Source organism: Malaclemys terrapin, chromosome 16 (genome assembly GCF_027887155.1).
Source record: "Malaclemys terrapin pileata isolate rMalTer1 chromosome 16, rMalTer1.hap1, whole genome shotgun sequence".
Lineage (NCBI taxonomy): Eukaryota > Metazoa > Chordata > Testudines > Emydidae > Malaclemys > Malaclemys terrapin.
In genome coordinates, this window is record NC_071520.1 from 27,196,043 (window position 1) to 27,209,199 (window position 13,157).

The 13,157-nt window shown below is 39.1% G+C and overlaps 1 protein-coding gene across 13 annotated transcripts in view; it reads right to left on the reverse strand.

The window, feature by feature from the left end:
* The window catches only part of CLIP1 (CAP-Gly domain containing linker protein 1), a 121,952-nt gene that overhangs the window by 60,372 nt on the left and 48,423 nt on the right, over positions 1–13,157 (reverse strand). For all 13 annotated transcript variants that reach the window (XM_054006159.1, XM_054006171.1, XM_054006166.1 and 10 more), the window contains exons 4-6: positions 4,620–4,744; positions 3,816–4,032; positions 150–347 (exon numbers count right to left, since the gene is read on the reverse strand). In XM_054006159.1, coding sequence (XP_053862134.1) covers positions 150–347; positions 3,816–4,032; positions 4,620–4,744 — 540 coding nt within the window. The remainder of the gene's footprint in view (positions 1–149; positions 348–3,815; positions 4,033–4,619; positions 4,745–13,157) is intronic.

A 13,157-nucleotide genomic window follows, 5' to 3' on the forward strand; every position in this document is an offset into this window, starting at 1 on the left:
GAAGAGCAGTGGCTGCAAACTAGACTCAATTTTAAAATAGTGCCCATTACTCCCAAACTTGTCCAATCAAATAATAAAACCTAGTGTGAAGTTGAAAGAAGTTGGCTGTCCTACAATCATCATGTCAAAAGAGCAGCATTATTTCTTACCTGATCATGTCCATCTCGAGCCAATGCCAGCTCCTGCTCTATTTCCCCTACATGACTTGTTGCTTTAGCAACCTCAGCCCTCTCCAGGTCCCTCTCTGCCAGAAGCTGTTCAATATGCTGCTGCTTCTCCTTCAGAGCCTCCTGGAGAGCAGTGGTGCCAGAAATTTTTCTTGCATATCGGGAAGATGTTTCTGTTAACTTCAAAAAAAGCAAATATGTTAAAAACCTCATTATCAAATAAAAAGGAAGGCTCTAATCTTATTGTACAAGCATTTTGGGTGCTAGCTAAGCAGATGTTTATACCTGACTGCAGCTCCTCCCACACTTTATATATCAAAACCAATGAGAGAGGAAAATAATTTATTTCCTGTTTTAAAAATTAATTTCAAATTAGTTGCTCTGGAAGTGAATAAGGGACATGATTGTGCAGCAAGACTGTTCCGTGGCAATCAGCAGGTGGTGCATAGGAGACCGAAGAGTTCAAATGAAAAAAGAAGGCTGGCCTCAGTCTAAGATGGGTACCATAGACTCAATCGAAGGCTAGCTTGTTAGGTTGCTGCTAAGCATCTTTTTCCATGAGCCCTGGCTAGATATAAAAATGTCCTCCTAGTAAAATTAGACATTCTTCCCTTATATATGGAATCATAATCTTGGGTCACTTTCTGCAATCTAAGAACATTTTAGGTTTCCAAATGGATTGTGAAAAGCCTTCCCCATGAAGTCCTATTACCGCCTTTTGTGTCTATGAAGGATGCATAAATACGCAGCGTAAAATTCTGCTGTCTTCATTTGAGACAATCTCCCATTGAAGCCAATGGGAATTTTCCTTGACTAAAAGGGAAAGTTCTGTAATCCTTGTCACTATCAGTACATTCTGAAGAACTATAACTGATATCTGATAGGAATCACTCTAAGGATTTGAGTTGAACTAATAGTTTTTGGAAAGAACCGCTTTGGAATGACTAAAATTAAGGGTTAAATATAAATGAATCCATCTGCAAAATGTAATCTCTCTCAAATGAGACTAAGGCTTTGCTTGATCAAGTGTGCCCACTATTCCACTTAATGGAATTGGCTCTTACAATGATTAGTGAGAATTTAGTATGCCCCTATCCTCCATTTTGTCAAAACTTTTTGCACTGGGAGGGAAAGTAGCAGAACTGAAAGTACAAGAATTTCTACGAATGAGTAATAGTTATTGAACAAGTTGTGGATGCAGCAAGTATTGAGATAGTAAATTTGTTATAATATGTAACAATTGACCTGAAACCTAGTAATCCAAACTTTCTTCCCAGGTCTTAAACTATAGATAGCATTTTTGATCCTAGTTCCTATCAATATCTCAATTATTCAAAATCAGAACCTTGCTCTCTGGGTAGATTAGTTTTAAACAGTATCACAGTAGTTGTGACCAAGAGCGGGAACATGTCTCTTACATGGTCTTTCCAAAGATTAAATAATTGAACAATACTGCTATATCCAGTGGGGAATGCTGGCATTGGAGAACATCAGTCCAGACTTCCCTTTCTATGTTCTAAATTAAAAAGAATTGTTTTTGCCACTATCTTGCATTAGGAAAAAAAAAAATCCACCTTCTCTCTCTTTTGACCACTGGGAATCGCTACAGATTCTAACATTTCCAAATTGGCTATGAATAACTTAGCTTTCCAAGAAAATCTGCAAATACTGTACTTCTCAAGTGATTCAAAAGTTCTAGGCAGAATTACTTCAGCTTCAAATAAAGCCAAGCATTGTCTTTTGAAGTCTGGATGACCTTGCCTTATTTCTTCAATGCTCCCGAGATATTCCTCCATCCCAACAAAACAAAAAACCACACACTTAGCTCATGTCTCTTCAATTCTGCAGATTTTCAAAGCACTTCATTTCATTAATGGTCTAAAAACTAAAGGTTTCAGTACTAGACAAAAGGATTCAGATTAGGGGACAAACTCAAATAGCCACAAACAGCTTTTCTACATTAGAGGCTCATATACCTTGGTGTTGGTGACTTATTACAGATGCAAGCAAAAAGAACAGCAGCCTTGGATAAATTAGAAGAATGGGTGGAAGCCTGGTAAATTCCAGATAAAATATAAAATTACCAGAAAACACTGTTTTGGAATTTCAGAGTAGTGTAGAGATCTGCTGTGACTAAAATGTGAACACAAGCAAAGAAACTTGGGACTTCTTGCAATAAACAGCATTTTACTCTTAGAGAGAGGAAAAAATGTCAAAAGATTACTTTGACAAGCAGAATCTCTTCTGCGGCTGGACCCTTAAGCATTCATCCTCAATCAGAATGGAATATAAGGAAGGGGACTGGAGCATCACTGTGACAAAATAAGTAACTCTCCAAAGACTATTATAGCCAATAATTACATTCCCTCTTATGCTATGATCCTGTCAAGAACACTAAATTAAGCTGGATTGATCCAGGTCAGTACTTGATGGGAGCACTCCAATGAGTAAGCAGGTGCTGCAGAAGAAGGGTCAATACTGAACCAATGCACCTGTATAAGTTTAGGGGGCACTGTGCTGCTAGAAGTGGATATTTCAGAAAAGACTGAGAAGAAAAAGGTGCCATTCACTTGTGGCGAATAAAGATCCATGTGCTTTTTATAATAAGGTGTTAGTCCTGTTGTCCTGGCCAAGTGTTGACTTGGGTAACTACTTCTGCCCATGTGAAATCTGCTTTGGTTTCAAATGAATATGGTAACAATATCTTCCCTGTCCTAAACCAGCTGTTCAGTGGAGCTGTATGCTAGCTGCTCAGTTTCATTCCAGAGGTGGCTGAATTTCAGTAGCAGTTGACATGGTCCCTATATAGTCATCTGTATATAAATTTCTGGGGATTATAAAAAAAGCTCTGGAATCTTCTGGGGATAAATGGTGCAATAGAAAATTACTTTTACACTCTTAATTGCCTAGTTGTTAGGGAAGATATCAAGCTTTCCCAAGGTTTTATGTACCAAACTTTAAAAAATAAACATAAATATAAAATATATTAGGTCATAAATTAGTACTATGTTAAAATTAATCTCAACATCATACTTTGCAGTTTCTACTCTTTAGAAGCTCACAGAATAAAAATCAATTAGGAAAAGAAAGAGGCTTCTTATCAGCAAAGGCAGAGGTTGGATTTCCACATTACATTTCTTTACTGACCCATTACATACAACCATCTCTCCAATGGAAAAAGAAAAAGATATTCCATTTTGGTCTAGCTCAGGCTTCTAGTATTATGTTTAGTCACACACATGTTCATCTCTGGAAGCTTTAATGTGAGCCAAGTCTACAAATGTTAACGTAGCTTTAGCGGAGAAGCAGCCCTGGAAAAATGGACAACTCTCTACAACGTGGATCCCAGAATACGTTGATGCCCTTCATTTTGCGGATAGCATAAGCCCCTTCCTTATTGCAAAAACCTCAGTTAGTTTGGTGTTAAATATATAAAAGGTAAATGTACAAACATTTATCTATTCCTCAGAGCTAGCTAAGATTTCCTACATGCATGCTTTGAGTGAAAAACAAAAAAGAGCACAATGAAACATATTATGCTCTTCCCAAGAACTGGTCTATCCTCAGTTTACATAAGCAAACCACAGGCATGTGCCATATGGGTTCCTGCTTGGAAATGTAAAGCATGCAATAGAAAAAGAATCTTACTAGTCCTGTACGGCTTGGCTTGCTGCTTACTGATGATGCCACAGAACTGAGAGAACTCAGGGAAGATGCACTTGGACTGCGTTTCAGAGCTGATGGCGTTGCAATCACTTTTCTCACAGTTGCCTTGGCTTTAGCTGGTGTGGTTGACGGAAATCCAATCTTGGTAACTTTGTGGACCGGTGCAAACAAGCCATATTTTGGCTGACACTGAAAATACCTTTAGAAAAAACAAAAACAGATGAGGGTAATAAATAAATTAAGACTGCAGAGAATTACCTTTTCATGTACAGTATGGCAACTTCTAAGGAATTCCACATCAACAGTCTAAACAAGGGAAAAGAGTTGCTGGTATTAAGGCTGTTTAGCACTTTCCATTATAAAATTCTTACAACCTCTTTTCTGAGAAGCTCTAGCACTTCGCTTGCAGAAAACTCAGCAGTTAGAAAGCCCTTGGCCTATAGAAATTCCATTCAGGTTTAGCAGAGTTAAATCTCAATTTCCCTTCTGTCACATGCATTCTTCCAAGCAAACAGGGGGCAGGTCTTTGAGAGAAAAGGAAATCTTTCAAGACCCTCTGCTAGCTGCACTAAATTAATTATTATTTGTATTGTGTAACACCTAGAGACTGCTGTCAGGGATCAGGGCATCATTGTGCCAGACATTGTATACACAAACAACACAGAAGGTCTCCATCCCAAAGACCTTACAAACTAAGTAAACATGAATATGAGGTTTTGAAAGATACATAAAACCCCAAGCAATTTTGTGTTACTGAAGGTTATTATTATAGGATTATAAACTAACCTTGTTCCAGCCACTGCTCCATCATTCTTTCCCAGAGGCTCATCTAATTCTACTCCACACCACTCTCCTTTAGCAAAGTCAGTTTCCCCCAGAAAACGTACTACTCCAGCTTTGGTGCCACCAACCTGAAGGGGGGGAGGGAAGGGAGTGTAATAATTTTTATTGAGTTTCCAAACTAAAACATCAAATCAGATGTAAAAATATTTAGCACAATTTCATAAACACACTGCAAATTAAAGATTAAACGTGATTCAACCAGAAAGTATTTAGAAATATTTACTCTACTTTTACTACTGCTTCTATTTTAACATGTTGAGTGTGTCTTCAGAACCACAACCATGACTGAATAAGACTAAAAATATATTTACCACTACCCAGTGCAGATGTGGGGAACTGACAGCATTGGAACCTGGGTTGTAGCCAATTTCAGATGATCTGATGCTCCCTTCTGGCCTTAAACTCTATGACTCTAAATTAAGTTTTTCCTGCACCTATTTAGAATGGTTTATTATTGTAAGTTTGTGAGGGAAGGAGAAGAGAAACCACAGCACTTTAGCTTCTTCATTGGACTAATTCAGATTAACTAAATACTACAATTATTCACACATTTAAAGGAAATATAAAGCATGAGCGTTGGCAGGCTTGCAAATGGAAGCACCTATTTGAATGGGTTTTGTAGGGAAGAAAAGGCCCAGAAAGTGTTTTTTCTCAGCGTGTACTCCTGACCAGTGCATCCTAAATCATTCACTTAGCTTAGAAGTGTTTGGAGACCTTTCCAGACACCAAGCTGGTGCTCTACTTACCTACAGCACATCCGTGCAAGACATAGCTGCACCAGTAAGAGAGGTAAGGATGGGCAAGAGAAGAAATTAAGTGAAGATTCAAGAGGGGTCCAGTGTGACTGACCATCTACTGCTGGAACAAGCCCAGCATGGCAGGAGTCTTGCAGGTCGGGGTAAGTGTGTTGTGGCCTCCCTGTGAGAAAATCTGTGCAGCTCCTGCCTCTAGCACTATAAGTTTCATGTGCACCAAATGTCAATCAAAACTACTTTTCCCAAGAGGTTGCCTCATACACCACGGGCATTTTTGCCACTTTTTTTGGTATTTGCAATTCCCAGCACACGCTGCAGTGAAAAGGAAACTGTACCTTGACAAGAAACTTAAAGTGATCTGCCAAGACAATGAAACGGGTTTGTATCACTTCTCTTATTTATTATGTTCAAAGTCTGATCTAGATTTTAAAATACAGCTTTTTAACATTAGCAATTCAGGCCTCGTTCACTCCATTTTCCTGAGAAACTCTCTGGATGACTAGAGCACTAATAGCTTCATTTCATCATAGATATGAAGGAAGTGAAACCTGACTGAGAGGGGAAGCGATTTTTATTTAAACTGTTTTATTTTTATTTACACCTATTTATTTGAGAAGCCTGAATTCTCAATAAAGATTCAACACTCCTTCAATTAATGACAGAGAAAGATCCTAATATGCATATCAGGAACCTCCAAAAAAACAGGGAAGTTCAGAATTGGTCCTCCTATTTCTAAAATGAAAAAACAAGCAGGAAAGTGCCTTTCTGGTGGTCTTTATACCTGTTAAAGAAGACAGACCTGTGTTTTTCCCCTTCACAGGTCACTTTTAATAACATTTAATCTACAGAGTATCTTTATGTCTTTGTTTTTATGCTGGTATAAGAAGTAATTTTTGCCCTGGGGAGGGTGGGGGGAAACACTTTATATTTACGACTAACAAAACACAGGTAAATATAGTACTAGGAAAATGTTTGGTACGTGGTGTTTCTGGCATAGAAAAGACAGTGTTTGTCCTTATTCGTAAAAAAGCAACAAGAAAAAAAAATCTAAGTTAACAGACCGGAAGTCACGTGGGATCCCAACACCTTTTTACATTCCAGTCTAACTATCATGCTTCATATATTCAGTATTTCATTGGAAGAACTATCTTTGAATCCAAATTTGTTCCCGCCTCCCTCAAATCATCCCACTTTTCTCCCAGGGCTAAATAGCAAACACACATCTGTAACCTGCTCTCAAAATAAAATCTAAAGGGGAAAAAAAAAAAAACAAAAACAAACAGAAAATGAAGCTACAAAGTCCATGCCAGACTCATTACACTGCCCTCATCCCACACCCTGTGTACTGTAAAACAAGTGTACTTTAAACCAGGATGCAACCGAGAGTGTTAGAGAACTAAAAAACTAGCCTTCGAGCTCTTGTCAAATATCCATCCATCTATTTCTAACCCCACTGCAATATCTGAGATTTCACCAAATCTTTGATTTTACAGAAATACTGGCCCTAAATCTCTAGTATAAATCTGATTTAATTGCAGATTTCTAGTCTTGCATAGAAGATATATATCTGCCTGAAATAAAAACGTAAAGTTAGATCCTTAGATATCATATGTTAAGTGCTCAGCACTTACAGAAATGTATGAACTATTTTAAAATAGGTACGTAGAAAACAAAATGCAGAGGAACAGTTAACTGCTAAAGTTGTAGCACTTCAACTATACCTGTAAAATTAAAGTGCTAGAAACCTCCTACTGTGGATGTAATTATACCAGCATAAGCACTTTTATACCAGTGCAGCTTATACTGGTATAACTTTTTTTTTTTATTATTAACTGAAATAATCACACACCGCTAACCAAAATGGCTATACAGATAAAACTTTTCAAATACAGACCAGGCCTTAGTGTCATATGGCTAAAGTGCAAGTCATCCTGCTATTAAAATACTCCTTGCCAATAGTAACATCGAATGCAATTTACTACAGCCATTAAAATATGGAAAAGGAGTTGCTGGAGAAGTATATCAAAAAGCTGTGCAACATACATGATTTGTTGTATTTGGAGGCATGCTTATTTCGCAATGGGGCATAAATGACCAAGTAAAAAAAGCCTTGTACAAGAGTTTTAAAAAGTTAAATGAATAATAGGGCAACATTACAACGTGATGAAGACAGCTACTCTGTGACCTTCATTCACACTGAGGCAGGTCATTAAATAATTGAACAGCGAAGAGAATGCCTGCCAAATATTTTTAGCTGATTGTCACACTCAACATATTCAAGATGGATAATATCAAATAATAATGAACCAATGTGGCTAATATAGACTGCTGGCCTTTGTGGGATGGAGAAATTCAGTTTAGAGTTCCAGCTGGGGTTTTATTGAAAATGTGGGAAAACACAGTGATTAAACAAAACTGGTCATAAATTCTAAGACTACATAAATTTACCCCAATGTGATGTTAAGGAATGAAAGATGTTAGTTTCTAGTTTACAAGCATTCATTTCAGAAACTTCCTGAAGAAAGCAGGTGGGAGTGAATGAACCGAGGGATAGCTCAGTGGTTTGAGCATTGGCCTGCTAACCCCAGGGTTGTGAGTTCAATCCTTGAGAGGGCCACTTGGGGATCTGGGGCAAAATCAGTACTTGGTCCTGCTATGAAGGCAGGGGGCTGGACTTGATGACTCAAAGTCCCTTCCAGTTCTAGGAGATGGGATATCTCCATTAATTATAACCAAACTATGTAAATAGGCATCTTTATATAATTCCATATTTCTAAACAGGGAGTGGAGTGTGGTAGTAATACTACCGCAGTGGCTACATTCAAGGATCACATTCATCCTTTTTACCCCAGCATCACACTGGGAGCGCATGTTCAGTAGCTCGTCAACCATGACTTCAATATCCTTTTCAGAGTCACTGCTTTCCAAGATACAGTTCCCCCATTCTGTAGGTATGGCCAGCAATCCATCTCTCTCTTTCTGACTGCCCTGTCATCATGACTAACCACTCTGTCAATCTGTGTGTCATCTGCAAATGTTATCAGCAGTAATTTCGTATTTACTTCCAGATCATTGCTGAAAAAGTGTTGAACAGAATTGGTCCTAGTACCAACCCTGCAAACCACCATTAGAAATACCCCATTCGATAATTCTCCATTGACAACTACTTTTTAAAAGGTCAGTTAGGCCATTCTTAATCCATTTAACATGTGCTTTATTGATATTGTATAGTGATAATATTTTAATCAGAAGGTTGTACAGTACTAAGTGAAACACCTTATAAAAATCTAAATATATCACATTGATGCTGTTACCTTTACCTACCAAACTTGTAATCTCAGAGAACAAAATCAGATTTGACCAGACCTATCTTCCATAAAACTATGTTGACCACCATTAATAATATTCCTATCCTTTAAGACTTTTTCAACTGAATTCCATATCAACTGTTCCATTGTTTTGCCCAGATTGATGTCAGGCTAACTGGCCTACAGTTAACCAGGTCATTCTGCTTGCCCTTTTTTGAATATTGGCACAACACTAGCACTTTCTGCTTGATTAGTTGCCTGAAGTATCCATTAAAGAACCTAAGCCCATAGTTTAGCTTGCTTAAACACAAACAAACTCCTGATAGCGTGGCTTTCATCAACATGTAAAACTACATGGGAATCCAAATGTCAGTAACTGAAGACATTCCATAGAATTGCAGAAGAGGAAATTATTTGGACTAATTCCATGGTGCAGAAGACTCATACAAATTTACCAATGCAAAAGCACAAAGCTCCAACGAGACAAAGAAGAATTGTTCTCTGAGCCATCCAACATGTAAACTAGCAAAACTAAGTCCAAGTTGTTCTGACTGTTCCCTGGACATTCTTCCCCTTGGAGGGGGAAAAAAAAATAAAAAAAATCCACCTCTCCCATCCCCACCAAAAAAAAGTTTAGTGCTCTATACAGAAACAAATTTAAAGTATCAATAGGTAGATATAAGAGGTTATTTGCTTATGTGTCTTAATTGTTATTCCAGCTTGGTGTCTCACATTTAATTTAAAATTAACCAACCAATCACCTTGCTGTGCCAGTAATTAAAAAGGCAAAGAAATACGTGGGCTTATTTTTAAGCAAATTAGAAGGAAGACATCTTGCCCTAATGTTTGTTCACAGGCAACATTGAAAGTACAATGACATTTTACATACACAATCACCAGGGTTATGGGCAAAGTCACGTTTAGCTTTGTTTATTCCCAACTGAATGTCATCTGACTTGCTGATTGCAATGTTCTCGTGTACTTAAAATCTAGTAAATACATGGGGTATGGTTATAAAATTTAACAATTGCAAAACCACTGTAATCGCTCCAAATTCAATTCTTTCAATCTGTACATAAGGCAGTTAATTTTTTTCCATACCATTATTTCTTGTAACAAGCCTTTGGTTGTGAAAACTAGCATAGAATGCCAAGAAGTAGGAAATATGGATTTTTTAAAATATATATGAGCTATACCTATCTCCTAGAAGTGGAAGGGACCCCGAAAGGTCATTGAGTCCAGCCCCTGCCTTCACTAGCAGGACCAAATACTGATTTTTGCCCCAGATCCCTAAGTGGCCCCCTCAAGGATTGAACTCACAAGCCTGGGTTTAGCAGGCCAATGCTCAAACCACTGAGCTATCCCTCCCTCCCATTCATGCTGCAGTTAAGCAAGCTACAGCTGAAGGGTGTAAACAGCCAAGAGAAGAATCTGTGTTAGCAGTGCTATGTGCTAAAAATATTTTGGGGGGAGTCAAGCCATCCCTTATATAGGGCACCATAGTCCAGAAGAACATATGTAGCTGAAAATGAGAAGAATGTAGAAACACATGTATTTACAGCACAATGCTTATACAGTGATACAAATCTGAGAACTACGCTGTGGATGTCATGGTAGAATTTGGCCCTTGGATAATAGAGTTGATATAGCACAATATCCTTCACCCCAAACAGTTTAATTTGGCTTTGAACCTTGCCCACATATCTTTAACAATCGGAAGTCTGCAAGAGCCATGTTGTCATTAACAAAAAAAATCCCTAACTGGCTCTGAGGAGGCACCAAGCATACTCTCTCTCTCAGGTGCTCGGCTGGCTGGATCTTGTTCAGGGTCTAACTGATCACCATACGTGGGGTCGGGATTGGCAGAGACCTCAAAGTGGGGGTGGGGGGGTGGTGAGGCGGGAAGGGGTTGCCCATAGTTCTCTGACAGGTTCACCTTGGATCACAGATTTCAAGGCAAGCATGTTCTCTTATTAATTCATGTCCATTATCTCAATGTAAGGAAGTAACTTGCAACAAGCAACTTACAGTGAGCAATAAAGATAAAATGAGAGATTAGTTTTCACTGAGTCCTCACAAGGCGAACACCCTTTTATAAAAAGGCCACATCAACATATGCCTGCAAATCTAGATGGTAATATTTTGTGACCATATGGATGCAAGCCCAAATTGCAGCTTTACCACTCATCCGCAGAAGCATCAGATTTGTTAGACCATAATAAAGCTGTAACTCTGGTTAAATGAACGAAGAAACTTTAATCCCTTGAGAAGGTTAGTTTGATAAGAGATTGTTAAATAGAGAATCTAACCCATCCAGGAATAGGCCAGACTTACATATTCATTTTTCTCTGAGTTTTGGAAGGGTAAGAAAAAGTGAAGTGTATGTATCTGAATTTAGAAAGATCTTTAAACACACCCACCCTGCTCAAACCATAGTGCTGGTTTTGCATTTACCTTTTGGGGAAAGGATGGAGGGATTATTTCCAAAAATGTGATCATATTAATTCAATTTTATTCATTTTATCTGCCTGGAAAGTGCAATATTCCTCAAGAGAGGAATCTCCAAAATTATTTTCTCATGAATACTGTTATTTCAACAAGATACCTTCATGGATAAAATACATAAAGTAAGTGATCTCTTATGGATCAAATAGAAAGTGCTTGCAGTACCATGGCAAATAATCTCTCATTTTCAGTTGGTTTCGCAGCGTTCCTACTCTTAGAAAAGAGCTACACTGTACCAACAATCCAATTATGGTGTTGTGGTCCAATGGAACAGAAGGTGGTGCCACTAATTAGCTTTTCAAATGGCAAATACTCAGATTTATTTGCTATTTTGCAATATTCCTAAAATATGGACTGCCTATGGTTATTACTTTTTCCTCTTTGAATGCCACTGCTAATTCACATCCAGATTCTGGAATTTACTTTAGATGTAAAATGTTGTCTTGATTATGTTAATTCTCATTCCATCTGAATTAAAGGCTCCATTTGGTTCCTTAACTATTTTTTATTGAAAAGTTAGACACTAGTACAATAAATAAGATCAGAATTAAAAGGAGTCATACCAAAATCATCAACTTTTATAAACATCACTTTAGTTTTCCAGTATTTAACAAATACCCATATACTAGTATGTTGTATTTCCTTTGGCTGGCTAGAAATTTGGACAATTATTGCAATTTCCTTAAGACAACCAGGCAACTAAGCACAGACTTGCTGGATCTGGCTCCCTTAGATCCTGGCTTATCAGGGCCTCAAAAGGATTTCAAGCACATGTAAAGAAACTATGGACAGCAAGGAGCTGAGAGGATGATATACTATGGGGTGTCTCCCTCCTTAATTTCTAAATTACTTTGGACATTAGTGTCAGAAAGGGAAAAAAATGAATTATAATAGATGATTATTCCAGTTGTGATGTTTGCTTCTAGTGTTAGTGATCTAGAGTCCCCCCGCCCTCCCCAATAAAAGGGGAAAAAAAATGCTGTTGGCTGCTGAAACAAACAGATTTTCCTACAGCTCTTATTATCCATGAGAACATAACGTGGCTGAGACTTGCATGCCCTGAAGTATTGTCTGTCTGTTTTGATATTCGTGGAACCTTTTATGTGGGGACAAGATGTGCTCTGCCCATTGAAAAAGCAAGCCTCCAGTCCTTTTCAGTTCAGAGTTTTGCTTCTTGTGCTCCTTGTTCATACAGGTAAGCCACGTTATATTGTTCAACATGAACTTGATGTGAGGTCTCAGGTGAGCTTGCACTGTCAACACAGCTAGGCCATCTCCTCAAAATTCTACCAGACCGATGCAGATCCTGGACGGAACCTCCTCCTACTGTGCCATCCAGCCCGAGAGGCTCTACTCCTACTTCAAGGATGTGTTTGATCACGAGGCCCAGACCAACTTGTGACACCCAGAGTGCCTTTCCCCGCTATCCCGGATCGACCTCTCGGAAAACTGGGAGCGAGATTTTTCCCTGCAGGAGGTGCAGGCGAGGCAGTCGAGGACCTGAAAGCCATTGTGCCACGCCTAGGGGAGATCTCCGTGAACTGCACCATCGCCGGTACTGACAGCCAGCTACGACCTGACATGGTCGTCACCGACGAGGCCCAGAAAAAGATCATTCTCATCGATGTCACGGTCTCCTTTGAGAACAGGACCCCGGCATTTCGCAAAGCCCGAGCTCATATGCTGGAAAAGTACACCCCCCGGCTGACACCCTGAGAGCGAAGGGCTATGAGGTGCAGACAGACGCCCTGATTGTCGGAGCCCTGGGCTCCTGGGACCCCTGCAACGAGCGCGTGCTGCGGACCTGCGGGATCGGTCGACGCTACGCACGTCTCATGAGGCGCCTCATGGTCTCAGACGCCATCTGATGGCCTAGGGACATCTACATCGAGCACATCACCGGCCACCAACAG